The 27,181-nt window shown below is 43.8% G+C and overlaps 3 protein-coding genes across 3 annotated transcripts; all 3 read right to left on the bottom strand.

Annotated features, from left to right (window-relative positions):
* Positions 1-5,505: 5,505 nt before the first annotated feature.
* On the bottom strand, positions 5,506-10,227 carry LOC123080447 (uncharacterized). The gene is made up of 2 exons (XM_044503375.1): positions 10,003-10,227; positions 5,506-7,819 (listed from the first exon to the last, which is right to left on the bottom strand). Exon 2 carries the CDS (start codon positions 7,811-7,813, stop codon positions 5,714-5,716), a length of 2,100 nt encoding a protein of 699 aa, XP_044359310.1. The 5' UTR covers positions 7,814-7,819; positions 10,003-10,227; the 3' UTR covers positions 5,506-5,713.
* A 2,189-nt stretch (positions 10,228-12,416) lies between these two features.
* On the bottom strand, positions 12,417-14,118 carry LOC123075396 (autophagy-related protein 18a-like). Its single transcript, XM_044498008.1, has 3 exons — positions 13,869-14,118; positions 12,922-13,048; positions 12,417-12,832 (listed from the first exon to the last, which is right to left on the bottom strand). Exons 1-3 carry the CDS (start codon positions 13,894-13,896, stop codon positions 12,742-12,744), a joined length of 246 nt encoding a protein of 81 aa, XP_044353943.1. The 5' UTR covers positions 13,897-14,118; the 3' UTR covers positions 12,417-12,741.
* A 671-nt stretch (positions 14,119-14,789) lies between these two features.
* On the bottom strand, positions 14,790-19,719 carry LOC123075397 (uncharacterized). The gene is made up of 2 exons (XM_044498009.1): positions 19,410-19,719; positions 14,790-17,108 (listed from the first exon to the last, which is right to left on the bottom strand). The coding sequence occupies exon 2, from the start codon at positions 17,100-17,102 to the stop codon at positions 15,006-15,008; it is 2,097 nt and encodes a 698-aa protein (XP_044353944.1). The 5' UTR covers positions 17,103-17,108; positions 19,410-19,719; the 3' UTR covers positions 14,790-15,005.
* Positions 19,720-27,181: the final 7,462 nt, after the last annotated feature.

Genomic DNA, 27,181 nt, shown 5'->3' on the forward strand with positions numbered 1-27,181 from the left:
TTGCCGGGGATGAGCCGTGGGTGGGGACAATGACGAGTAAATTGCATAAAACCATCACTTTGAAGATTAGGTTTGCAGAAAACACTACGCTACAATTCTTTTGCAGAAAACACCATGTCTTGAGTAATCATTTTGCAAAAACCACTGATCGGCGGATTAGAGCACTTTGAGCATGTTTATGACAGATGGGTCCCCTTCGTCAGGAGCTGACTTGGCAAAAAACGCCACCTTGGCACTTTGACTAGTCAAAATCCCCTTCCTGCAACCCACCCGGTCGCCCTCCATGGCCCCATCTCTCACGCCAATGCACTCACGGCCAGCGGCCAGCCACAAGCCCGACTCCATCTTCCCCCGCCCGCATGGTCTGCTCGTCCTCACGCCCTGCCTTCTTCCACCGCCCCCGGATCCGGCCCAACCGCGATGCTCCGACCTCGCCACGCCGTCCTTCATCTGGATCGAGCCGCCACCGCTCTGTCCTCGATCTGGATCGAGCCGCCACCGGCCGCCCTCGATCTGGATCGAGACGCCGCCACTTCCTCTCGATGGCAAACGGCAGGCGGGGAGGAGGGGCAACAGCGACTAACGCGCGCTTGGAGGGAGGGGCCGGGCGATAACTACCCCGCATTCAAAGAGCCAGTCGCCGATGTAGACCAGCCCGGCGTCGGCGGCGTCGGCAGCGCCTGCGCCATGGCTCGCGTCCACGCCACCGGTGGCAGGTCGAAGAGAACCAGATGGGTGAGCTCCACGCCGCCGAGCAGGTGGTGCCCTTCCGTGGGCGGGAGCAGCTGGTTCGCCCAGTTCTGCAACGGGGATGACGTCTCGAGCCACCGGCACTAAGTTCTGCAACAGGGACGACGTCTCCGGCCACCGGCGCGAAGTTCTGCGGCGAGGACGGCATCTCCGGCACCCGCGCGAAGTTGCCAATGATTGCATCAACGGGTCGACGCAGCTGGACAGCGGTCTGCTCATGTACACGTGGCTTTTTGACTAGTCAAAGTGTCCAGGTGGTGTTTTTTTGCCAAGTCAACTCCTGACAAATGGGACCCATCTGTCATAAACGTGCTCAAAGTGCTCTAATCCGTCGATCAGTGGGTTTTGCAAAATGATTACACAAGACGTGGTGTTTTCTGCAAAAAAAAATCAACATAGTGTTTTCTGCAAACCTAGCCTCCAAAGTGGTGGTTTTATGCAATTTACTCCACAATGACAGCCGGCGATGACTGCGGGCATACCGGCACGAGATGTGACGGACGACATCAGATGCACGAGGAGGCGCGGAGTCACATGACAGCTTGAAGTGGCGTGTTTAGTAGCCAGAAGGGCAGCCGGTGGTGCGTGGTAGTTAGCACGACCACTAATGGTGGCGGCGCTGGCTCGTCGACTGCTAGCACGCTCGGTTGTGGCACGGTGCAACAATTGCAAGTCAACTGTTTGACGAAATGTCTACATCGGAGATGGATGAAAAGAAATAGACATATTGCCACCTGGACATGACCCGGTCAAAACGATGCTGAGTCAACATGGATACTGCTTCGGTTGAGTCAGGGGACCAAACTTCTCCGGTTTCAAGAGTTCGTGGTGCAGGTTGTACGGTTTCGTAGTTGAAGGACCAGATCTAAACTCCGCCAAGGGGTTGAAAGACGAAAAATATACTTTCCTCTACTAAAAAATAGTCGTAGAAGTTGTCTAGCGGAATAGTGTCAAAATTTCGTGACATATACTACCGTAGAAAAATGTATTGAAAATCTGGCCACGCAAATGCACCGGATAGACCATCAGCGCAAACATGACGTGAAGGAGCTCAGTAAATGAACAGAAATTAAAAACAGATCATGGATGAATGAGCAGCAATGCTATTACCTAGAAAGCTTCGTCTCGGTCCTGTAGAGCGGGTAGCTAGGCTGTCTACTCCAGCCAAAATTCTGCAAGAAAGAAACCACCGAGCGACCAAAATTAGGCGAGATGAGGTGCAAATGGTGCATGGAAGGAGGGGAGGAGGGGTGATTCCAGCGTGCGTACATTGAGCGCGGAAAGTCGGGGTGCTGGTGCGGAGGTTTAGGGGGACAATTTCGAAGTCGAAGCCTTCTCCGTTCAGCACGCCATACGCTTCCTGCTTGTTCTTATACCCTCATTCTTATGCCCAATCTCTGTCTCTGTCTGACCGTCTCTCCCCTAGCTCAATCTCACAGAAACCATCAAACAGTTTTTGAGATTAGAACATGCCAACCATGCCAACTGGTTAATTGCATGACACCTCTGCCGGAATTAGCATCGAGTTGACCAACAGGGGTAGTTCGAGGTTGCACCCGGCAGCACGCCCAATCATTATCACGATCTCTATAAACACGCAATCTATAAGATGCAGGGCCGCCTTAACAAACTACCAATAGGGCAGAAGACCTGTAGCTGAAGATGTCCGACCCAGGTAATTTATTCCCAAGAGGAATAGTGGACTTTTGGCAGAAATATCACAAGAAAGCTTGAAAACAAAATGGTATGCTAGCGCTCATAAAATAGTTGCATTCTATGTTATTTCATCTCCGCAAGGATTCTTTCCTCTAAGACCAACACCAAGATATATAGTACTTCTATATACAAATAAACATTAGCAGTACAACGGGGTTGCGGTTGCATCTCCATGATGGCGGAACGATGCCGTGGCGCGATTTAACCGTGCCCTCATCTCTGCGCGACGGGTAGACATGACACAGTAAATGTGGAAGTAGTCTATACAAACTGAAAGTTCAAGAGAGTACCAGGCCATGATTTTGACCTTCCTGGCATAGTCTCCTATCTCATAGTATTAACTAAATAATTAAACTGTACAAGACACACCTGAAAACAATCTTAAATAGAATCGTATAATCATAATTGGCCGATAAATACAACATGTGGTAAGTATGAAAAGGAAAAACCCAAATATTTGCACTATTAGGCTTGCCCAACAATCCCCTGTCGCGATTCGGTTTGCTAACACCCCTACATGGATGCAGGTGTTACGTCTTGCATGTTTGCAGGTGTTTGGAACTCTCCACTCACTTTCCTTTCATCCTATCTATCGACAAAATTTGTCATCATTAATGGGTCCTTCATCATTGTCACCACATACAACCACATGTTATTCCCTACTCTTTTCACGAATTGTCCAATTCTTTTATGGCATACTCTAGTTACTCCTATTACTATTCATTTGATCATTGTTCATCAATCTACTTCTGGTAATAATTGGTCTGTTGGATTTGATTATGCGGGTCTTTTGTGCAGAGGGCCTTGGAACCAAGGTCGTGATTCTCAGGTGCAATAGTGCACGCGACCTCAATTCACACTCCACTTCCACATCTTCTCCACCGTTAATTCAGATCTATGGCGTTGTCGACCTAGACACCTTGCATCGTCATGACATTCTTCGTCCGCTTGCATCGTCATCTTCAGTTCCATGCAATAAAACAATAAATGAGCATAATTTTAGTCACCTGTGTTAGTTTGGGTGCCATGTTCATTTCCCCTTTTCAGTCCTCGCTAGTTGCACGGTGCATCCTTTTGAACTTATACATTGAGATATCTGGACATCCCCATTAAAAGCCATCCAGCCTAGCTGTCGAACCAGCATTCTCGGGGTCATCCTTTTCATCGCGCTCTCCCTCACCTATAGGATTCGTCAACTTGAAGTGAAGAACGCTTTCCTGCATCAGTCGTTCTTCAAGGTCGTCTTCCGTTGCTAGCTTACGAGATCTGTCCTCCCCCAACTATGTGTGCCGCCTCAACAACTCGTCTACGGGGTTCTGCAGGGACTCTCTAGTACATGTCGTTCACACGTCTGGACATCATCTATGAAGTGCAGTTCGTCTGCCTCCACATACATGACCAATGTAGTACCTCTTATGGGTACATGCAGTGCCCCCTACCTCAGATCACCGTCATGTCGACACATGACAATGTTAACACAGTCTACATGTCTACGAATCGACGCAACGTCGGTGAAGTAAACACATCAAGATTGACTCAGCACTTGGACGCCGACCGCGGGCACATACAGAATCCTTCTTCAACCAGATACGGTGTCCCTCACCTCCTCCATCAATTGCGTACTAAAATCAGAAAATAGCCTGCTAAAAAATAGAAAATAGGAAGAAAAATAGCCTCGCAGGCAGCCATCGTGAGTGGTTGGTTCATGGCTGCTAATTAAACAAGTTCTTTGTTTCATGTCATCATGCACATATGGGGGCTGCTAAGAACGTATCTTACCATCTCTGGGTGGAAAGTGTGCAACATGCCAAAGTTAGCTCGATCAGGCAACGGATTACCAGTCCACCTAACTGGGGCCTCATCCGTATCGATGAGTAGTTTCAGACCTGCGATTAGCGTAGGTACGTGGAGGCGGCCCACCACAAACACATGGAAAATCATTTCCTGAAGCAGACTACTTTGACAACGGCCTACTCTACAAAGAAACAGAAAACAAATCGCTAGCTCCCAGCAACCGTCAACGGTCTGATCCGTGAATACTAATTAAGAAATTGTTATATTATGTTTTGAGGGAGGCTGCTAACGAAGGTGTCGACTCCCCGGTTATATTAAAAAATGCCCAACATTTCAAATTGTCAATCGACTGAGCTGGAGCTATCAGGCAACGACTTTTGCACAGAACAGGTCACTACAAGGCAGCGCCCTCCACTCCATGCAAAGCCTCCTGTCTGGATGTTACGATCCTTGACACCGGCGTCACGCACAGAGGATTCGGGTCATAATTTGGATACAATGGGAATACAAATCAAAAGAGAAATAAAGGAGGAAGAGCAATGGAGGAGGGAAAAGTAGCCATGCAGCCATGCTACAGTTCAGTTCATCATCGATGCCTCCTGTCAGGCAACACACAGGTTCAATACATGGGCCAAGCCAGACATCAAATAGGCTTGCAGGCCCGAACTGTCTACCCGCTACTATCCTGTTACCAGCCCAGGACCCAGGTCGTGACACTCTGTCGCCAAGATTTGCTACCCTGAGCGTCGCACAACCATGAAGACATTCGCATTGTGTGTCTGAGCTTCCAAACAGTCCATGTGTGTTGGTACTGCTAAGAAGAGGAGTTAGCTTGATTAGGGATGTAAATGATGCAATAAACGCCGTCCACAAGTCATGTTTAGTTAGTTTTTGCTAGCTCGATAGATCATAAGTGGGCTTAAATGTATAGTGAACTAAGTTAACTTAAGCCTGTATGTACTCTTTTGCTTTTATGAAGAACAATGACTCTGCTTACCGTTTTGAATTCAACTGTATAGTGAGTCCAAAATGGGAGCAACTAGCCTGAGCCCAAAACATCTGATTCCAGGGGCACAATCATAAAACAGTTTGCCTGCAATATGAAAGAAATCTTATCCCTAGTGCAACGAAAACAATCAAGCCCCCAACAAAAGCAAGTTCATATCACAACTCCACGAGGCGTTGTGCAACCAAAGCAACAAAATCAAATCCTGCTCCAGCCGGCTGCAACAGACCCATGGTACATACATAACCAATCCACATGGTATCATTAGTAGTACAAGCGTACACCAGATTATAGAGTTTCAGACAGGAAATACAACACATAATCACAATATTACACCAAACCAACAAGCGCAATGTCATCATAAACGCAAAGCCTTAAATATACAAATTGTGATGGATACACATAGACTGAGTGTAGCTCCTTGCAGCCTCGCCTTGAGACCTTGGTCTAGGGGATTATTGTAGTACTGGGACGCTCAAGAATACCGGCATGCATGAGCAAAGCCCAGACGTGAGTCACAAACTCGCCTCCTTCCGCAAGAAGTTCTATGTGACCAGCTACATTGTTAGATGGGGCAATATACACCATCATCTCGGCCCAGAAATCTGCCAGTAGGTCCCACCGGTTCGCATGATTGTCCATGCTCTCCAGCGCTTTCCCCAGCACAGCACCATAGGTGAACAATTTTCTTCCACCACCTACGACATACTCTAGTTCACTAAGTTTTCCATACTTTTCCCTTGGAGAGACGAGGTCATGTAGCATTTCTTTTGCTTCTTTTACCATCTCATCGAGAGCACACTTTGTTTCTGGTGCACTGCCTGGAAGCAACGTTGGTGCAAAGGCGACCAAGTAGGTACAATACTTGGACAAGATAGTGGCGACAACTTGATTCGGGTGCACATCGTGTGGGCGTTTGATTGTATCCGAGATCTCACAGAAGCTAGTCGCGACATGCCATGCCAGTATGGTGTCGGTCAGTGTATATTCATCGTTGATCTGGCATGCACCGCATAGTTCATCACTCATGCCGTGTCTCATTAGTGCGGAGGTTCCATGTGAAAGATGGCCGTTTGTCGAGTTTCTGATAGTCCGTGCCACTGCCCTCTTCACTTGCATTGGCAACTCCACAGGCTTGCCTGCTTTCTCAGTTGGAAGGAGATGCTTCAACTGACACCGGTAGCTGGAACTAAAGGAATCAAGAACCGAGTATTGGCCAATAGTGTTGCGCCAATAACGAAGCCACTTGTGAGGTCGTCCATAACATAAAAGAAGCTTCTCAATACGGGTGTTCCCTTGCCATGATGGATGTGCTACGTACTTACAAACAAAGGATATTTTTGCCCAGCCAGAGACACAGTAAGACCATATCTGCAGGAACTGAGATACCGATAGTGCAGCCAACGCTATTAGGGTAACCAGGACATCTTTTGTGCTGGTTTCTACAAAACGACTGTCCAAAATAGAGCCGTGCCGGTTCAAAACACTAAGAGACCATGCACCAGCCGCTATACTGACCAATGTGAGGGTGAGTGAAAGAGCATAATACCTTAGCTCGTTGCCATACATTATGAAGGTATATTTGGTGAAGAAGAAATCGTAGAGGAAAGCCAACTCTGCTTCAATCACTTGAAATGCTCTTTCATAGTCCTGTTCTGTTTGCAATAGCCCATCAAGAACAAGATCACGAGTCTTGTCAAGCCCAGATTCAGGACAAGTGTAGCCAAAGTATCGCCGAACCACCAGATGGAACAATGCGAATGAGAGACACAGATCCTTGAGACGACGGATAGGAGCACTATAGTAAGATGACAAGATACCGATGTTGTCACACCAAATGTTATCCAGTGTTATTGCATTTTCTCCAATTGTTGCCCGCCCAGAATGGATTAGAACCGGGTACTTGTATCCCTGCATGGTACGAGGGTCGTAGGATGTGCTGAGTATGTGCTCACCCTTCATGTAGCGGGCCAGCCACTTGATTCCATTGTCCGATGATGGTTTGCTTGCTAACAATGCAGCACCAAACTGCTCAGCCGTTTTAATTCCCAATAGAAATCCCACGACAAACAAGCAACCAATGGGAACAAGGCGACTGGAACTATGCTTCATACCGAATGTATAAATAAAACCACCTGATACCGTGGCACTGCACATCGTGAACAAGAGACAATCACAGTAGAGCTTCATGAGTTGCTTGTTTTGATCGAGCTTCTGGACAGACATTGAGCTGGTGCCTCCAAAAAGCATGGCCAGAAACATTGCCCACACCGGGTACAACTCATTTTTAATTTTCCCCGCCTGCATCAGTCCCACAGTGTAGGAGAGAAGTGGGAAGGATAATATAAACACTCCGCCCACTCCATATCTTATAATGATGCTCCGAGATTGACGCCTCCTGGGCGAGAGAATGGCAAGGGCGATCATAAACACAGCCGCGACGATGACAAAACCTTCCACGCGGTCTACACTCTTCCTTGGTTCTAGATTATTGTTGACCCAACCCTCTGTGTAGTTTTTGCATACTTCTTCCATGATTGTATTCATTTCCTTCTGCATATGTTATTCAGGTAAAGAGTGTGAGTTTGATATACCGATTGGACAAAGGGAAATGCATACGAGCACTGGTGTGCATGGGGGTCGGAAGCCAGCTTTTATTTTGAAGATGCATTTTTCTAATTCTTGGGGGGCATGCACAACTGACAAGGGCTCCACTGGCATTCGGGAGAGGGGACCCTCCTGTGGGCATTTGGGCCGGTCCAATTTGTCATCCCAAACATTTTTTATATTAACTTTAGTTGACGTGAGGTGGCAACTTCAGTTGTTAAAACATGGCAACTTTGCCCCAGTTTGTTTTTTGTCAGAAAATTGTCATGTTTGTCAACCTTGCATGAACTAAAATTGCCACGAAAAATGTTCGGATTGCCATGCTTAAAATCCGAACGTTTGGGATTTATCATTTCTGTAAATCAAATATGCATGCATTGAGTAGTTTTTGAACTGTACATTTTTTGAGTTTTTTTTAAGTATACATGTATGCAAGCAAACAATTTTCTTACTCCACTAACAATAGATGGGCCCTTTTTCTAGTTCGCCCATGGCCCCTCGAAGATTAGGACCCTGTTTGGATCTACGCCCCGAGCTGCCCTGCCAAAAAATTGGCGTTAACCTGCTCGTGCGGGCGCGTTTGGATTGTCACCGAATAATTGGCACGCCCTGCATTCTTTAGTTGTACTAGTTCACTTTCACGCTAATATTTTGGCCAGATGCGGGCGGCCAAAACGGTCGCCAATTAATTGGCACGCCCGCAGTTGGCAGGGCCAACACCGGTGCGATCCAAATAGCCCCTATATATGACCGGCCATAGTTTTTTTTTCCTTCTACTTTGCTGCTGAGCTTCGCACTGACACATGAGAGTTGCGACAGCAGACAACAGCGAGTCTGACGTGTAAAACGCTGCAAGTTTCGGCTACAATGATCTTGTATTTTATCTGTCTATATCTTTTAATCCTTTAATTAACCTATCTATTAATTTTTATTAATAAAGGAAGGTGATATTCTTAGTCCACCATGCTATTTTGTAGTAAACCCTCGGATGTTTCTGGTAATCAAACAACAGTTCAGTTTTAAGGTAGATTTTTGCTTTTGTAGAAAATCCCTTGATAATTATGGTAATCAACCTGCAAGTCAGTTTTTTAAGTCAGATTTTTGCTTTTGCAAAACCCCTATGATATTTGGGTTAATCAACCTCCAGTACTTATCAAATGCTTTTAAAAAATATTCATATATTTAAACTCTAACTTCATATTTAACATGTTGTATATGTGTAGAATTTGATATGATGTTATTTTACTTGTTAACCATTTTAAAAATGCTATTAAGGGTGCAACCTTAGTCAGTAATGCATGATCCGTCTTTCTTTCACACTGGTTTTGATCCGGATTGGAAAGGAATACCTCGGAAAACAAGCATTGAGCATGAAAGAAACCACCTATTTGTGCATGCACGTCTTGCCAAAACCTCACGAAAAAAAAAAACAGATCTCTCGTCTTGTACCAAGAGATATACGCCTTAGGATTGACAACATTTAAACACGTTATGATTGTGTGAGCACTGAGCCTACCGTCGGAAAGGGTGGGAAGGATGATATGTGGCAGCAAGGATGGGATGCCATGTGTTGAAATAAACAACATGCACCTATTGGGGTCTTGAGTCGTGGTTACTGGGTTAGGATAGTGTGGTATTTTTTTCCTGTTGGAACCTTAATTAGTAATTTCTAAATAAATATTAAAAATTCTGATTCTTTATGTTTTTTTGTTAGTGTAGCAAGCATGCTTGACAATTTTCAAGTGAAACAAATAGTAGCGCATCATCGGTGGAAAAAAAGTTAAGTATAACATTTGGTGTTCGACTTGTTATTTTTGCATATGTCAAAATGCTTAACCTTTTCCCATCAAAATTTGCAGGTAACATTTGAGTGTGACAATGACCACATCTAATTTTTTAAATAAAAAATACAAAAAATATTTTTGGTTGGCAGGTTCCGGAATTGGATTTCCGAAATATCACAAACTAGATTTCCCAAGATAACCTGCTATATCGTGCGGCAAAAGAGAAAATATCACCCGCTAGACTTCAAGACAATCTGCTATATTGTGCACGACCGAGTGGGTTTGTGCACGTTCAGCAGCAGAATTAGCTCCAGTATGCATGAATGGATTGAGGTGAGATCTTACCGGTGACCACTGAAGAGCGTACGTCCTGGTGCGGCTGCAGGAGAGGGACGTTCGTCTGGACTCCGGAGGGTGGAGGCTGGCTGATCTCCGGCTCTGGTTTGGAACACGAAGGAAGCTGGAGTAGCAGTCTAGCAGAATGAAGGTGGAGGGGGAGGCCTCTCTCTTTGTGCCCTACACTAAACTACACTGCGCAGGTCAATAATTGGAACCGAAACTCTGTTTCAGCATTGCCACTGTTTTAGCGTGGCCCAGCAACCAGCATTCAGACTCGTTTCTAAACAACAAGAATAATGTTATCAACCTACTGTTACGATAAGATCCGTTGTCCCACACGGATCTACCTACTGTTAATCAGCTCGGCTCCTAGCTCCACAATGATATTTATAAGAAATAATGTTATCAACCTACTGTTACGATAAGATCCGTTGTCCCAGGCACCTAGGCACCATGCAGGTAAGGCCCATACGATTGATCACTTTCCAAATATTGTTGAATACCATACCTGCCATAATAATGCATGTTATTATAATACCTTGCAATTTATTTCCATCTATAAAATGGCATCCTAGTTTCCTTATAAATATGTACGCATTATAATACCTTGTCTATGCTCTCTTGCTTTTGCCTTGTATTCGTAACCAGAATACAACGCGCACACACATATGCTGCACCCATCTTTATATTTTGGCTACTAAAAATAAAAAGATACTGCCATGCATGTAGAAAGATTTTGTCCTAGGTATCATATACCTAACACTAAGAATTTGTGTACATATAATAGTAGGTATATAACAGAAACATATAAATAATATACCCAAGGTACGATTGAGAGAAATGATACCTAAGAAATATATATCCAAAAACATATACCCCTGAATGATAATTAAAGTATGACAATGATAAATATATTTTTAAGTGCAAACTCAAGTCCCCGTAAAAAATATATATGTGCAAAAAAAAGTATATACCCATAAGTACATACTCAAGTCCTCGTAAAATATTTTTAAGTGTATATACCCATAAATGTACGTACCCCAACGTGAAATTTATGTGATATACCAAAATGTAAAATTTATTTGTACATACCCAACGTGAAATATATGTGTACATATCCCGACGTAAAATTTATACGTAAATACCTGACAGAGATGTATCCAAGGTATGATACTCGAGGAATATGATACTCGATAAATTATTCTACCATGAATTATGATATGTTGTTCATTGTCTTTGTTTCGGCGGCGACAATGACAGCGCTGAATAAAGATTCTTCAAATCCTTCCTTGACATGGCCATCGGTCCTATGGTTGGGGATGGATTTGGAAACCAGTCTGTTGAAGCAAGGATGGCGTGGCGGCGGCGGCATCCTCGTGGTGGACCTGTGTCCTCGGGCTCCGCCGTTGTGACGACGTTTGCTCCAGCATCGGCGCGGAGCTTGGGAGGTAGTCCAGGAGCGGATGCAGATTGTGGTCTGCATCGACGACATCTGGAAGACGGAACATGTGCTGGGTTCGTGGTTCGTGAATGGCAGGTATGGTTTCCTTCTGCAACGTCTTAGTCGCGGTGGGGTGCCATATCTGGAGTTCGATAGCGTGTCCGGGGTGTTGCCCCGGTCTGATTCGTTCAACGGTAAGGGCTTCACTTTTGGTGAGCCACCTTGGAGGTCCGCAAAGCTGCATATCAGCGATGAAGCCGCGTCGAGCTCGGGTGAGGAGGTGATCCATCATTCTTTTCTTCGGTGGCGGCTGTCGTGGTGCCGGAGGCAGGTGATGGGCGTTGGTATCAAGCTCAGATATGTTTTGCTATCTTTTTAGTTTTGTCATGTCGGTCCTTACGTGACTTATACTTTAATCTTTATGATATGAATGAGACACGTATTACCATGCAAAAAAATTATTAATAGGCCAATAATTATTAAGTATTTCTCACATACCTTACTACACGTTCATGCTTTGAAATTAGGAAGATTTAATGCATTGATGACTATCCATTAATTTAAACTATAAATGGTTGCTCCAATCTATATTACTTGTCGCGGCTTTACTCTACTACAACTTTCTACCAAAGCTGAACTAAAGTTACGACAAGTATATGGAATGGAGGGATTACTATTTTTTGCAACTAAACAATAATTTTACCTCAAAAATTGATCCTTATACTATGAAAATTTATGTACGCTCACTTGGGGATTAAGCCATTGACTTTCGCGGTAAGGAATGCCGAAAGCAAGAAGTGTCACAAACATGGGGCAAGTGGCCCAAGGTACCCTGGCTGCTGGGCTGATGCGTGGCAGGGACGCGTTGAAGGTGTGTTGCGAGTTATGAGAAGAACATTATGGCATCATAGTCAAAGAACTCGGGAATGCAAAACTCGTAGGAGTGGTACATTTGCAAGTCTTGCGCTCTTCATTGCAGTTCAGCTCAAGAGATGTGTCATTTCAATTTTATTTGAAGAGCAACAAGAGACCTTAGCAGAAAGACTTTCATGCCAAGGACATTGGTAAAATTCAACTAGCAAAAGTATTGTTAATCGAACACTCATAGATAAAAGATGCATTCTATCATTGTTCATCTGCACAAGGCTCCTTCTGACCCTCCACAGAGCACATTATGGCATCGTCACCAAAGGCATATATTTACACATAACATTAGCCCTCGGGTGAGCCGAGAGCTTACAGAGATACTGTACAGACAGCCATGGCACACAATGCAGACAAATAGTTGCTGCTTTATTATCTTGCTACGGTTGATCTGATGGTTTTAGGAAATTGTGGCATTCCAGCTGCTGCATTTCTCCTCCATTGACTGGGTCAAACTGGCACCGGTAGAAGCTGCAAGCCAAAAAAAATAGATACAAAGACCAATTGTTGGAAATCTAATCTTTTATTTCCAGAATTAGAGTTTAATTTCATGTATGTACCTTCCGTCCATGCCAACAACTGCCACGGTATTCTTCTCATGGCCAAATGCGACGATGTATTGCTCACCCTCATGGAGCCTGAATTGAGCAACAGACCACTCCGAGTGGAAATATTTAGGTAGCACACCTGCCATCAATGAAATAGACATGCTTTAGTAATAGATGAAAAACTGAAAAGTGTCTTCAGCACTTCAATCTCAAGATCCAGGTCAACTTCATGCAATCCCACTCGCACCTAAACATGCACTCAAGACCCAAAAAATATTTAGTTTGTGCATGCTCTAAACCATCAAAATACAGAACATAACCAAATGCAAGACACCAACAAGTGCAGACCAATCATGCTATGCTCATTTCCAAGCTTCGAGCAAAAGAACATATCAAAAGATATGTAAAGCAGTAACTTGGAGAAAGATAAGGAGTACGGGGCAAAAATTATCATGGGAACTAGAACCTAAAGAACATTTATGTATACTAACTACACAGTAAACCAATCAAGCATTATACGCAGTGTCAAACATGCTCAGAGAAACAGCTAACCAAAACGTTTTTCAGTACCCTTCATTTAAGTAGAAAATGCCACAAACAAATCTGAAAAGCTAAAAGGCTTGTTGTAATGGGGAAACTCCGCCAAAAAAAAGTGTATTTCATTATTGGACGTCAACAGTTCTTTAGTCTTACTTGCAATAGAAAGAAAGGAAATACATAGTATGCAGCAGTGAATACGGTTGATACAGCATTTGCTACAATTTAATTCATAACAGGAGCAACTCACCATTTATACGTTAACTATAAAAGCTTAGTTCTTGGTTTGTAAGTTATGAAGATGATTTTTTCAAGCGAATTACATGTAATGACATTAAACACACAAGAAGCTGAGAATAACTTCATTATTGCAAACAAGAAGATGTATGCAACTCAAGATATCTGAATGATTAGGAATTTACCTTTAATAAAGGAGAATGATGGACTCATGTGGGGAACATCAGCGTCTGGAGCTGGCAGAGGCTTATCATTTGTGGTCAAACCAACATTTATCTTTAAATTGAACACATGAATTGTTCCTTTATCACTAGATACAGCCAAATACTGTAAATTATTTGAGAAAGCCAAGCTATATATCTCTGCTCTGTCAGCACCTCTCCTTACCTGCAACAGAACAAAGCAGACAATAATTAAATGCTATATCCCCAGCAGCAAAAGGTAAGGTCATGTGAGAGACTTCATGCATCATAAGTTTCCCACTAATTAGGAGTTCGCAAATTATAACTTGATATGTGGTGACCAACTCAGTGTCCTTCGTCATCATAATTTGGCAGTAATTTCAGAGTTCCACAGCCACAGGCACAACTTTGGTAAGTTAAATATTGGCAGTAATTTCAGAGTTCCAATCATAATTTGGCAGTTTCATCATAATTTGGCAGTAATTTCAGAGTTCCAATCATGCTATATAAGGGATGTAAATGATGCAATAAACGCCGTCCACAAGTCACGTTTAGTTAGTTTTTGCTAGCTCGATAGATCATAAGTGGGCTTAAATAGGACCCGGTTTACATCCCTAAGTTAACCTCAGCCTGTATGTACTCTTTTGCTTTTATGAAGAACAATGACTCTGCTTACCGTTTTGAATTCAACTGTATAGTGAGTCCAAAATGGGAGCAACTAGCCTGAGCCCAAAACATCTGATTCCAGGGGCACAATCATAAAACAGTTTGCCTGCAATATGAAAGAAATCTTATCCCTAGTGCAACGAAAACAATCAAGCCCCCAACAAAAAATAGTTCATATCACAACTCCACGAGGCGTTGTGCAACCAAAGCAACAAAATCAAATCCTGCTCCAGCCGGCTGCAACAGACCCATGGCACATACATAACCAAGCCACATGGTACCATTAGTAGTACAAGCGTACACCAGATTATAGAGTTTCAGACAGGAAATACAACACATAATCACAATATTACACCAAACCAACAAGCGCAATGTCATCATAAACGCAAAGCCTTAAATATACAAATTGTGATGGATACACATAGACTGAGTGTAGCTCCTTGCAGCCTCGCCTTGAGACCTTGGTCTAGGGGATTATTGTAGTACTGGGACGCTCAAAATACCGGCATGCATGAGCAAAGCCCAGACGTGAGTCACAAACTCGCCTCCTTCCGCAAGAAGTTCTATGTGACCAGCTACATTGTTAGATGGGGCAATATACACCATCAACTCGGCCCAGAAATCTGCCAGTAGGTCCCACCGGTTCGCATGATTGTCCATGCTCTCCAGCGCTTTCCCCAGCACAGCACCATAGGTGAACAATTTTCTTCCACCACCTACGACATACTCTAGTTCACTAAGTTTTTCATACTTTTCCCTTGGAGAGACGAGGTCATGTAGCATTTCTTTTGCTTCTTTTACCATCTCATCGAGAGCACACTTTGTTTCTGGTGCACTGCCTGGAAGCAACGTTGGTGCAAAGGCGACCAAGTAGGTACAATACTTGGACAAGATAGTGGCGACAACTTGATTCGGGTGCACATCGTGTGGGTGTTTGATTGTATCCGAGATCTCACAGATGCTAGTCGCGACATGCCATGCCAGTATGGTGTCGGTCAGTGTATATTCATTGTTGATCTGGCATGCACCGCATAGTTCATCAATCATGCTGTGTCTCATTAGTGCGGAGGTTCCATGTGAAAGATGGCCGTTTGTTGAGTTTCTGATAGTCCGTGCCACTGCCCTCTTCACTTGCATTGGCAACTCCACAGGCTTGCCTGCTTTCTCAGTTGGAAGGAGATGCTTCAACCGACACCGGTAGCTGGAACTAAAGGAATCAAGAACCGAGTATTGGCCAATAGTGTTGCGCCAATAACGAAGCCACTTGTGAGGTCGTCCATAACATAAAAGAAGCTTCTCAATACGGGTGTTCCCTTGCCATGATGGATGTGCTACGTACTTACAAACAAAGGATAGTTTTGCCCAGTCAGAGACACAGTAAGACCATATCTGCAGGAACTGAGATACCGAAAGTGCAGCCAACGCTATTAGGGTAACCAGGACATCTTTTGTGCTGGTTTCTACAAAACGACTGTCCAAAATAGAGCCGTGCCGGTTCAAAACACTAAGAGACCATGCACCAGCCGCTATACTGACCAATGTGAGGGTGAGTGAAAGAGCATAATACCTTAGCTCGTTGCCATACATTATGGAGGCATATTTGGTGAAGAAGAAATCGTAGAGGAAAGCCAACTCTGCTTCAATCACTTGAAATGCTCTTTCATAGTCCTGTTCTGTTTGCAATAGCCCATCAAGAACAAGATCACGAGTCTTGTCAAGCCCAGATTCAGGACAAGTGTAGCCAAAGTATCGCCGAACCACCAGATGGAACAATGCGAATGAGAGACACAGATCCTTGAGACGACGGATAGGAGCACTATAGTAAGATGACAAGATACCGATGTTGTCACACCAAATGTTATCCAGTGTTATTGCATTTTCTCCAATTGTTGCCCGCCCAGAATGGATTAGAACCGGGTACTTGTATCCCTGCATGGTACGAGGGTCGTAGGATGTGCTGAGTTTGTGCTCACCCTTCATGTAGCGGGCCAGCCACTTGATGCCATTGTCCGATGATGGTTTGCTTGCTAAGAATGCAGCACCCCACTGCTCGGCCATTTTAATTCCCAATAGAAATCCCACGACGAACAAACAACCAATGAAAGGAACAAGGCGACTGGAACTATGCTTCATACCGAATGTATAAATAAAACCACCTAATACCGTGCTGGCGCACATCGTGAACAAGAGACAATCACAATAGAGCTTCATGGGTTGCTTGTTTTGATCGAGCTTCTGGACAGACATTGAGCTAGTGCCTCCGAAAAGCATGGCCAGAAACATTGCCCACACCGGGTACAACTCGTTTTTAATTTTCCCGGCCTGCATCAGTCCCACAGTGTAGGAGAGAAGTGGGAAGGACAATATAAACACTCCGCCCACTCCATATCTTATAATGATGCTCCGAGATTGACGCCTCCTGGGCGAGAGAATGGCAAGGGCGATCATAAACACAGCCGCGACGATGACAAAACCTTCCACACGGTCTATGCTCTTCCTTGGTTCCACATATTTGTTGACCCAACGCTCTGTGTAGTTTTTGCATACTTGTGCTTCCATGGTTGTATTCATTTTCTTCTGCATATGTTATTCAGGTAGAGAGTGTGAGTTTGATATACCGGTTGGACAAAGGGAAATGCATACGAGCACTGGTGTGCAGGGGGGAGGAAGCCAACTTCTATTTTGAAGATGCATATTTAGTGTATATAGGCTGTAAAGATTTTGGAACTACATCAAATGCTAATTCTTAGGGGACATGCACAACTGAGAAGGGCTCCACTGGCATGCATGTCACTAACAATTATTCCATTCGTTCATTATTATAAGATGTTTTAACTTTTTTTGAATCAAATGTATATAGATGCATTTTAATGTGTTTGTTCACTCATTTCAGTTTGTATGTAATTCATATTGAAATATCCAAAACATCTTATAACAATGAATGAATGCAGTAATAGTTTCTGAACCACATTAAACGTTGGTGCATACAAATCAACTGATAAGCACCCCATCAACATGCATGCATGTCAATAATAGCCAATTGTGGTGAGGAGATCGTGTGATCCATGGTACAATGAACTAGGACGATCCCCCACACAAAAAACTAGGACGATGGAAAATCTAGGAATTTTGATTTGGGTTTTATTTATTCTCTAACAAGAGTATTATATTGTTTGGAATTAGCACAATGAACTTCCCTTGAATTGATAGTTATCTAACATATTTATTAATTTTAAAATCACCCACTATGCCTAGCCTAAATATGTTACTGTAATATGACGTACCTAAAGAAAATGAATTCACAATGAAGATAATAAAATAGATTAAAAAAATATGCATGTTACCTATCTAAGTTACTTTCAACAATGACTAGGCTTAAAATGAATGTGAGGCTCGCACATTAGCTTCCTCTTTGACCAATCTTCACTTCTTGTCCGTGACAAAAAAAGTCCGCTCTTTGAGCCCATCGGGAGCACCAAGTGCCACCACGCACCAGGACGTCGTCGCAGCCCCTCAATCCGGCCAGCATGGCAGCCGCCAGCCGCCGTATCCGGCTCGCGCGCGACGAGCTCGTGGGTGCAGCTACTGCTAGTCGCGGCCGCCGCAGCCGCCACCGCCACCGCCATAAAATACTGCAGGTGCTGCTCGCACATATTGCGTCGGCGGTGGCCAACCTCATAGATTCTTGTGCTCTGAATTCCGGCGACCTCGAACTCAAACTAGCGCACGATCTCCACTGGCGCAACCTTGAACTCGAACCAGCGAGTATTTCGGCGAGCGTTAACTTCGCCTACAGGCTACAGCATCACAAAGTCCTGCCCCATGCACGACTGTGGGCCAAAGGTTAAGGCCAGCATCGCGCTTGGGTGCTTCGTTGCTTTGCCCACGCTGCTTTTCGGCAGGACGGTGTGGATGGTGCGGCTTTGGCAAGTAAGTGTTGAGATCTACTCTTTCCGTCCCATAATATAAGAACGGATTTTAAACTAATATAGTTTGAAAAATGCTATTATATTATGAAACGGAGAGAGTAGTTACTGGTTGGTTGCCATTCTAGAAGTCTAGAAAAGTCATTGGCGGATGATGAACATAAGAACACTACCTATTTTATTTTAGGTTGCTGTAATTCTAAGCCGCCTTACGTTTTGTGTTTCTTAGCATTAACTAATTCTAAACCGCCTTAGTTTTTGTGTTTCCTAGCATGAAGTTGGACATAAGAAAGTCTTAGCCTCTACTTATACTAGACGATACCCCGCATGTTATTGCAGAAATGTTTTGCAATATATTCAGTGAGAATTGGTTGTATGAAACATGAATATGTATAGTAATAATATGAGAACTAAAACTAAAAAATGGTTTATGGTGTTTGGATATTAATTGTATAATATAAATATATATTCAGTAAGAATTGGTTGTATGAAACATGAATATGTACGATAATAATATGAGAACTAAAACAAAAAGAAATGGTTTGTGGTGTTTGGATATTAATTGTATAATATAAATATATATTCAGTGAGAATTGGTGGTATGAAACATGAATATGTATGAAATAATATGAGAATTAAAACTAAAAAAATGATTTGCGGTGTTTGGTTATTAATTGTATAATATAAATAACATAATAGTATCTAAATTCCCATGCATGTTTGCATGTTGAGGTGCCTTTTTATTATGCATGGTTGCATGTTGTGGCGGGTCTTTCTCCATGCTTGTTGAATGATGAGATGACATACTTACATGTTGAGCGAAATAGCTTAGTGAAGGCTAGCTATTTAGATATAGAAGATACCAATTACATAACATGACGTGATGGAACTGACTAGTAGACAAGCATAACTTCAAAACGGAGCACCAAACGAATGAGCAGCAGTATATTACCGTAGCGGCCGGGCTTCGTCTCCGTCCTGCAGGCTGCAGCTAGGGCGCGTGCGCGTCCAATCCTGTCCTTTGGGCTAGCAAGGAATTAATTAATTAGGGAAGCAGTGGGAAGAAAACATGCAGGCTTGCTGGAAGGACCAAGGAGGCATATATTGGCAGGTGCGGCGAGGGGGCCGTCTATCTCCAAGTCGTCGCCCTTGTCGTCCAGTACCGCGCGTCGCTGCGACGCGCAGCACACGTATGACGGGCGAGTGGCCACAGAGGCATCCTGCCCTGCTTCCTCCCTCCGTGCCTATCTCTTATCACTCGCTCGCTTCTTGCTCCTCACACGTAGCTATTCCCTGTCTCCTCTATCTGTCACTGTGTATCCATGCATGTCACTTCGCTCCAAACCCTCGCCTATGACGACGGGCAGTCCTGATCTTGGGTGTTGCACGCCACGTGCGAGTGCGACCTGCCCGCCTACCAGATCCAGGTGGTGGCCATAATATCGGCGCTGCCGGCAAGCAGTGGCACTCAATGCAGCTGCAGCTGCTATCAGTCTTTTCTTAGAACGAAAGCTTAAAAAGAACCCGACTTTGAATTAACAAAACCATCAACCGGCCAGGGATACAAAAGGCCATCGGTACAACCAGTTAACAACTGCGAACAGCCGCTGACAAGAACAGAAAAGAAAAAACAGCAGATACAAAGTGTTGCCGAAGCAGCTTACAAGCACCAAAGACTATAAGCCTTATAAAGATAAGCAAACTAAGCACTAGCTAGGAGTCGATGGAGTCTTCCATGTGAAGTAGATCAAGATGAGCAAACGGAGGGGTTCTTCCTACGGAGCCAAAGTCCAGCGATGGTCGCACCTGAAGAAAATATGCCCTAGAGGCAATAATAAAGTTACTATTTTATATTTCTTTATTCATGATAAATGTTTATTATTCATGCTAGAATTGTATTGACCGGAAACCTAAATACATGTGTGAATATATAAAAAAATACTGTGTCCCTAGTGAGCCTCTACTTGACTAGCTCGTTGATCAAATATGGTTAAGGTTTCCTAACCATGGACATGAGTTGTCATTTAATAACTCGAGCATTAGGAGAATGATATGATGGACAAGACCCATCCGTTAGTTTAACATATTGATCGTTCAATTTTATTGCTATTGCTTTCTTTATGTCAAATACATATTCCTTCGACTATGAGATTATGCAACTCCCGGATACCGGAGGAATGCCTTGTGTGCTATCAAAAGTCACACGTAACTGGGTGATTATAAAGATGCTCTACAGGTATCTCCGAAGGTGTTTATTGAGTTGGCATAGATCGAGACTAGGATTTGTCACTCCGAGTATCGCAGAGGTATCTTTGGGCCCTCTCGGTAATACACATCATAAGAAGCCTTGCAAGCAAAGTGACTAATGAGTTAGTTATAGGATGATGTATTACAGAACGAGTAAAGAGACTTGCCAGTAACGAGATTGAACTAGGTATGAAGATGCCAACGATCGAATCCCGAGCAAGTAAAATACCAGTGGACAAGGGGAATTACGTGAAGGAAATATGCCCTAGAGGCAATAATAAGGTTATTATTTATTTCCTTATATCATGATAAATGTTTATTATTCATGCTAGAATTGTATTAACCGGAAACTTAGTACATGTGTGAATACATAGACAAACATATTGTCACTAGTATGCCTCTACTTGACTAGCTCGTTAATTAAAGATGGTTGAGTTTCCTAGCCGTGGACATGAGTTGTCATTTGATTAACGGGATCACATCATTAGGAGAATGATGTGATTGACTTGACCCATTCTGTTAGCTTAGCATTTGATCGTTTAGTATGTTGCTATGCTTTCTTCATGACTTATACATGTTCCTATGACTATGGGATTATGCAACTCCCGTTTACCGGAGGAACACTTTGTGTGCTACCAAACGTCACAACATAACTGGGTGATTATAAAGGTTCTCTACATGTGTCTCCGAAGGTACTTGTTGGGTTGGCATATTTCGAGATTAGGATTTGTCACTCCGATTGTCGGAGAGGTATCTCTGGGCCCACTCGGTAATACACATCACTATAAGCCTTGCAAGCATTGTAACTAATGAGTTAGTTGCGGGATGATGTATTACGGAACGAGTAAAAGAAGACTTGCCGGTAACGAGATTGAACTAGGTATAGAGATACCGACGATCGAATCTCGGACAAGTAACATACCGATGACAAAGGGAACAACGTATGTTGTTATGCGGTTTGACCGATAAAGATCTTCATAGAATATGTGGGAGCCAATATGAGCATCTAGGTTCCGCTATTGGTTATTGACCGGAGACGTGTCTCGGTCATGTCTACATAGTTCTCGAACCCGTAGGGTCCACACGCTTAAAGTTCGATACGGTTATATTATGAGTTTATGTGTTTTGATGTACCGAAGGTAGTTCGGAGTCCCGGATGTGATCACGGACATGACGAGGAGTCTCGAAATGGCCGAGACATGAAGATTAATATATTGGACGACTATATTCGGACACCGGGATGGTTCCGGGGGTTATCGCATATATACCGGTGTGCCAGGGGGTTACCAGAACCCCCCGGAGGTTATTGGGCCTCATGGGCCCAAGTGGTGGAAGAGGAGAGGTGTCCAAGGGGCAGCCGCGCGCCCCTCCCCCCCCCCCCCCAAGTCCGAATTGGACAAGGAAGGGGGCGGCGCCCCCCTTTCCTTTCCCCCTCTGTCTCCTTCCCTCTCCTCTCCTACTCCAACATGGAAGGGGGGGTCCTACTCCCGGTGGGAGTAGGACTCCTCACGGGGCGCGCCAAGGGTGGCCGGCCCCCTCCCCCTCCTCCACTCCTTTATATACGGGGAGGGAGGCACCCCCTAGAGACACAACAATTGATCCCTTGGATCTCTTAGCCGTGTGCGGTACCCCCCTCCACCATAATCCACCTCGATAATATCGTAGCGGTGCTTAGGCGAAGCCCTGCGTCGGTAGAACATCATCATCATCACCACGCCGTCGTGCTGACGGAACTCTCCCTCAAAGCTCGGCTGGATCGGAGTTCGAGGGACGTCATCGAGTTGAACGTGTGCTGAACTCGGAGGTGTCGTGCGTTCGGTACTTGATCGGTCGGATCGTGAAGACGTACGACTACATCAACCGCGTTGTGCTAACGCTTCCGCTTTCTGTCTACGAGGGTACGTGCAGGCCCGGCCCTAAGGGGGGGCAGAAGGGGCGGCCGCCCCGGGCCCCCGAGTAGGAAGGGGCCCCCGATGGCTTGGTTATCTTATGTGTGTGATGTTTAGGAAAGAACTGTAATTTTGTTTGGAAATAATTATTTCCTGTGTTGACAGATCGCCTGATTCTAGAAAAGGTAAGGAATTATTTGCCATGTAAAGACGGACTGATTTTTATGTGTTTGACGTTTAGGAAAGAATTCTTTCCCATGTAACAGATTGACTAATCAATTCTCAATCAAAAATGGAAAGAACTGTAACAAACCGATTAATTATGGCCTTACCTCACGCGAGTGGTGTTCTCGTCTTTCTATTTCTTCTCTTCCAAAATTGGCAATGAATCGGCCATGCCAATGCCAAGTTCAATGTCATGTCACCCGCATCGTCTAATTGTGATTTTCCTCTGCTGGACGTGATTAGTGGACGAAGGTAATGCGATTTTTAAGATTCCATCAACCTCCTCTTCTTTTTATATAGTCTGGTATGATTGTTCGGTTCATGAAGTTTTAATCCGGGTACATATCTCTCACACACTCCAATTTAATGTATTGTTTGGGAATAGAAAAGGGAAACTGGGATTTCTGTTCGTGACTCGTACGCAGCAGCAAAAGCTTGCAAGTTCTATTTTCAAGCCATCAAGGTACCTTGTTCCATGTCGCTTTCTTGGCATTTTTTATTTACTTAGAAGTGTTCTTAATTTGTTGTATCATATGTGTGTGCTACTTAGCAAGAATGCTATTAATTTACTTGGAAAGTATCCATCCGACAAAGAGAAGAAAAAAACATGCATATGAGTTGATTGAGTCCTAGAAAAAGTCTTCTACTGCTTCCCCAGAAATAAAGAAAGTACTTCTGCTAAGGATTCAAGGAATTAGCTTTAGTTACTGTTGAAGAATGACCTAGCGAAATATTATAGGATGATAAAAATTTGAGTTGGCACAGAACAGTAACTAATTCACCTAATAAAAAAAGCATCGATTGAAAAGAATAAAAACAATATAAGTATCAACTGAAACAAGCAACCAACTTTTATGTGGCCTTTTTTTTGAATAGTTGAGATGGCAAGGCAACATAAATTGTAGTGTAAAATGAGTATTAATTTGCAATTGGAATAGAAAAAACATATATATTTATATGGCTTTAGGGCCCCTTTTTGATATCTTGCCCCGGGCCTCCGAAATCTCAGGACCGGGCCTGGGTACGTGGACACACTCTCCCCTCTCGTTGCTATGCATCATCATGATCTTGCGTGTGCGTAGGAATTTTTTTGAAATTACTATGTTCCCCAACAGTGGTATCAGAGCCAGGTTTTATGCGTTGATGTTGTATGCACGAGTAGAACACAAGTGAGTTGTGGGTGATACAAGTCATACTGCTTACCAGCATGTCACACTTTGGTTCGGCGGTATTGTTGGATGAAGCGGCCCGGACCGACATTACGCGTACACTTACGCAAGACTGGTTCTACCGACGTGCTTTGCACACAGGTAGCTGGCGGGTGTCAGTTTCTCCAACTTTAGTTGAACCGAGTGTGGCTACGCCCGGTCCTTGAGAAGGTTAAAACAGCACTAAGTTGACGAACTATCATTGTGGTTTTGATGCGTAGATAAGAACGGTTCTTGCTCAGCCCGTAGCAGCCACGTAAAACTTGCAACAACAAAGTAGAGGACGTCTAACTTGTTTTTGCAGGGCATGTTGTGATGTGGTATGGTCAAGGCATGATGCTATATTTTATTATATGAGATTATCATGTTTTGTAACCGAGTTATCGGCAATTGGCAGGAGCCATATGGTTGTCGCTTTATTGTATGCAATGCAATCACCCTGTAATTGCTTTACTTTATCACTAAGCGGTAGCGATAGTCGTAGAAGCAATAGTTGGCGAGACAACAACGATGCTACGATGGAGATCAAGGTGTCGCGCCGGTGACGATGGTGATCATGACGGTGCTTCGGAGATGGAGATCACAAGGACAAGATGATGATGGCCATATCATATCACTTATATTGATTGCATGTGATGTTTATCTTTTATGCATCTTATTTTGCTTTGATTGACGGTAGCATTATAAGATGATCTCTCACTAAATTTCAAGATAAAAGTGTTCTCCCTGAGTATGCACCGTTACCAAAGTTCGTCGTGCCCAGACACCACGTGATGATCGGGTGTGATAAGCTCTACGTCCATCTACAACGGGTGCAAGCCAGTTTTGCACACGCAGAATACTCAGGTTAAACTTGACGAGCCTAGCATATGCAGATATGGCCTCGGAACACTGAGACCGAAAGGTCCAGCGTGAATCATATAGTAGATATGATCAACATAGTGATGGTCACCATTGAAAAGTACTCCATCTCACGTGATGATCGGACATGGTTTAGTTGATTTGGATCACGTGATCACTTAGATGATTAGAGGGATGTCTATCTAAGTGGGAGTTCTTAAGTAATATGATTAATTGAACTTTAATTTATCATGAACTTAGTCCTGATAGTATTTGCATAACTATGTTGTAGATCAATAGCTCGCGTTGTTGCTCCCTGTTTATATTTTGATATGTTCCTAGAGAAAACTAAGTTGAAAAATGTTAGTAGCAATGATGCGGACTTGGTCCGTGATCTGAGGATTAACCTCATTGCTGCATAGAAGTATTATGTCCTTGATGCACCGCTAGGTAACAGAATTATCGCAGGAGCAAATGCAGACGTTATGAATGTTTGGCAAAGCTCGGTATGATGATTACTTCATAGTTTAAGTGCACCATGTTTTACGGCTTAGAACCGGGACTTTTAAAATGTTTTGAATGCCACGGAGCATATAAGATGTTCCAAGAGTTGAAATTGGTATTTCATACTCATGCCCGTGTCGAGAGGTATGAGACCTCTGACAGTACTTTGCCTACAAGATGGAGGAGAATAGCTCAACCAATGAGCATGTGCTCAGATTGTCTGGGTACTACAATTGCTTGAATCAAGTGGGAGTTAATTAATCTTCCAGATAAGATAGTAATTGACAGCATTCTCTAGTCACTATCACCAAGTTACTAGAACTTCGTGATGAACTATAATATGAAAGGGATGACGAAAGTAATTCCCGAGCTCTTCGCGATGCTGAAATCGACGAAGGTAGAAATCAAGAAAGAGCATCAAGTGTTGATGGTTAACAAGACCACTAGTTTCAAGTAAAAGGACAAAGGGAAGAAAAAGGTAACTTCAAGAAGAACGGCAAGCAAGTTGCTGCTCAAGTGAAAAAGCCCAAGTCTGGACCTAAGCCTGAAACTGAGTGCTTCTACTACAAAGGGACTAGTCACTGGAAGCGGAACTGCCCCAAGTATTTGGTGGATAAGAAGGATGGCAAAGTGAACAAAGCTATATTTGATATACATGTTATTGATGTGTACTTTACTAGTGTTCATAGCAACCCCTCGCTATTTTAATACTGGTTCAGTTACTAAAGAGTAGTAATGTTGGAAATATGCCCTAGAGGCAATAATAAAATGGTTATTATTGTATTTCCTTGTTCATGATAATTGTCTGTTGTTCATGCTATAATTGTATTAACTGGAAACCGTAATACATGTGTGAATACATAGACCACAACATGTCCCTAGTAAGCCTCTAGTTGACTAGCTCGTTGATCAATATATGGTTATGGTTTCCTGACCATGGACATTGGATGTCATTGATAACGGAATCACATCATTAGGAGAATGATGTGATGGACAAGACCCAATCCTAAGCATAGCACAAGATCGTGTAGTTCGTTTGCTAGAGCTTTTCTAATGTCAAGTATCATTTCCTTAGACCATGAGATTGTGCAACTCCCGGATACCGTAGGAATGCTTTGGGTGTACCAAACGTCACAACGTAACTGGGTGGCTATAAAGGTGCACTACAGGTATCTCCGAAAGTGTCTGTTGGGTTGGCACGAATCGAGACTGGGATTTGTCACTCCGTATGACGGAGAGGTATCTCTGGGCCCACTCGGTAATGCATCATCATAATGAGCTCAATGTGACTAAGGAGTTAGCCACGGGATCATGCGTTATGGTACGAGTAAAGTTACTTGCCGGTAACGAGATTGAACAAGGTATTGGGATACCGACGATCGAATCTCGGGCAAGTAACATACCGATTGACAAAGGGAATTGTATACGGGATTGATTGAATCCTCGACATCGTGGTTCATCCGATGAGATCATCGTGGAACATGTGGGAGCCAACATGGGTATCCAGATCCCGCTGTTGGTTATTGACCGGAGAGTCGTCTCGGTCATGTCTGCATGTCTCCCGAACCCGTAGGGTCTACACACTTAAGGTTCGGTGACGCTAGAGTTGTAGAGATATTAGTATGCGGTTAACCGAAAGTTTTTTGGAGTCCCGGATGAGATCCCGGACGTCACGGGGAGTTTCGGAATGGTCCAGAGGTAAATATTTATATATGGGAAGTCCTATTTTGGCCACCGGAAAATGTTCGGGATTTCTCGGTATTGTACCGGGAAGGTTCTAGAAGATTCCGAAGTGGGGCCCACCTGCATGG

Source organism: Triticum aestivum, chromosome 3D (assembly GCF_018294505.1).
Source record: "Triticum aestivum cultivar Chinese Spring chromosome 3D, IWGSC CS RefSeq v2.1, whole genome shotgun sequence".
NCBI lineage: Eukaryota > Viridiplantae > Streptophyta > Magnoliopsida > Poales > Poaceae > Triticum > Triticum aestivum.

What these genes read in the sequence shown, in the direction of transcription:
- LOC123075397 (XM_044498009.1), bottom strand. Translation starts at nt 17,102, where the DNA reads ATGAATACAACCATGGAAGCACAAGTATGCAAAAACTACACAGAGCGT.
- LOC123080447 (XM_044503375.1), bottom strand. Translation starts at nt 7,813, where the DNA reads ATGAATACAATCATGGAAGAAGTATGCAAAAACTACACAGAGGGTTGG.
- LOC123075396 (XM_044498008.1), bottom strand. Translation starts at nt 13,896, where the DNA reads ATGAGTCCATCATTCTCCTTTATTAAAG. An exon ending in ATCATTCTCCTTTATTAAAG is followed by an intron (nt 13,049 to 13,868) that starts GTAAATTCCTAA and finishes CATTGATGGCAG; the next exon opens with GTGTGCTACCTAAATATTTC. An exon ending in GTTGTTGGCATGGACGGAAG is followed by an intron (nt 12,833 to 12,921) that starts GTACATACATGA and finishes TTTGGCTTGCAG; the next exon opens with CTTCTACCGGTGCCAGTTTG.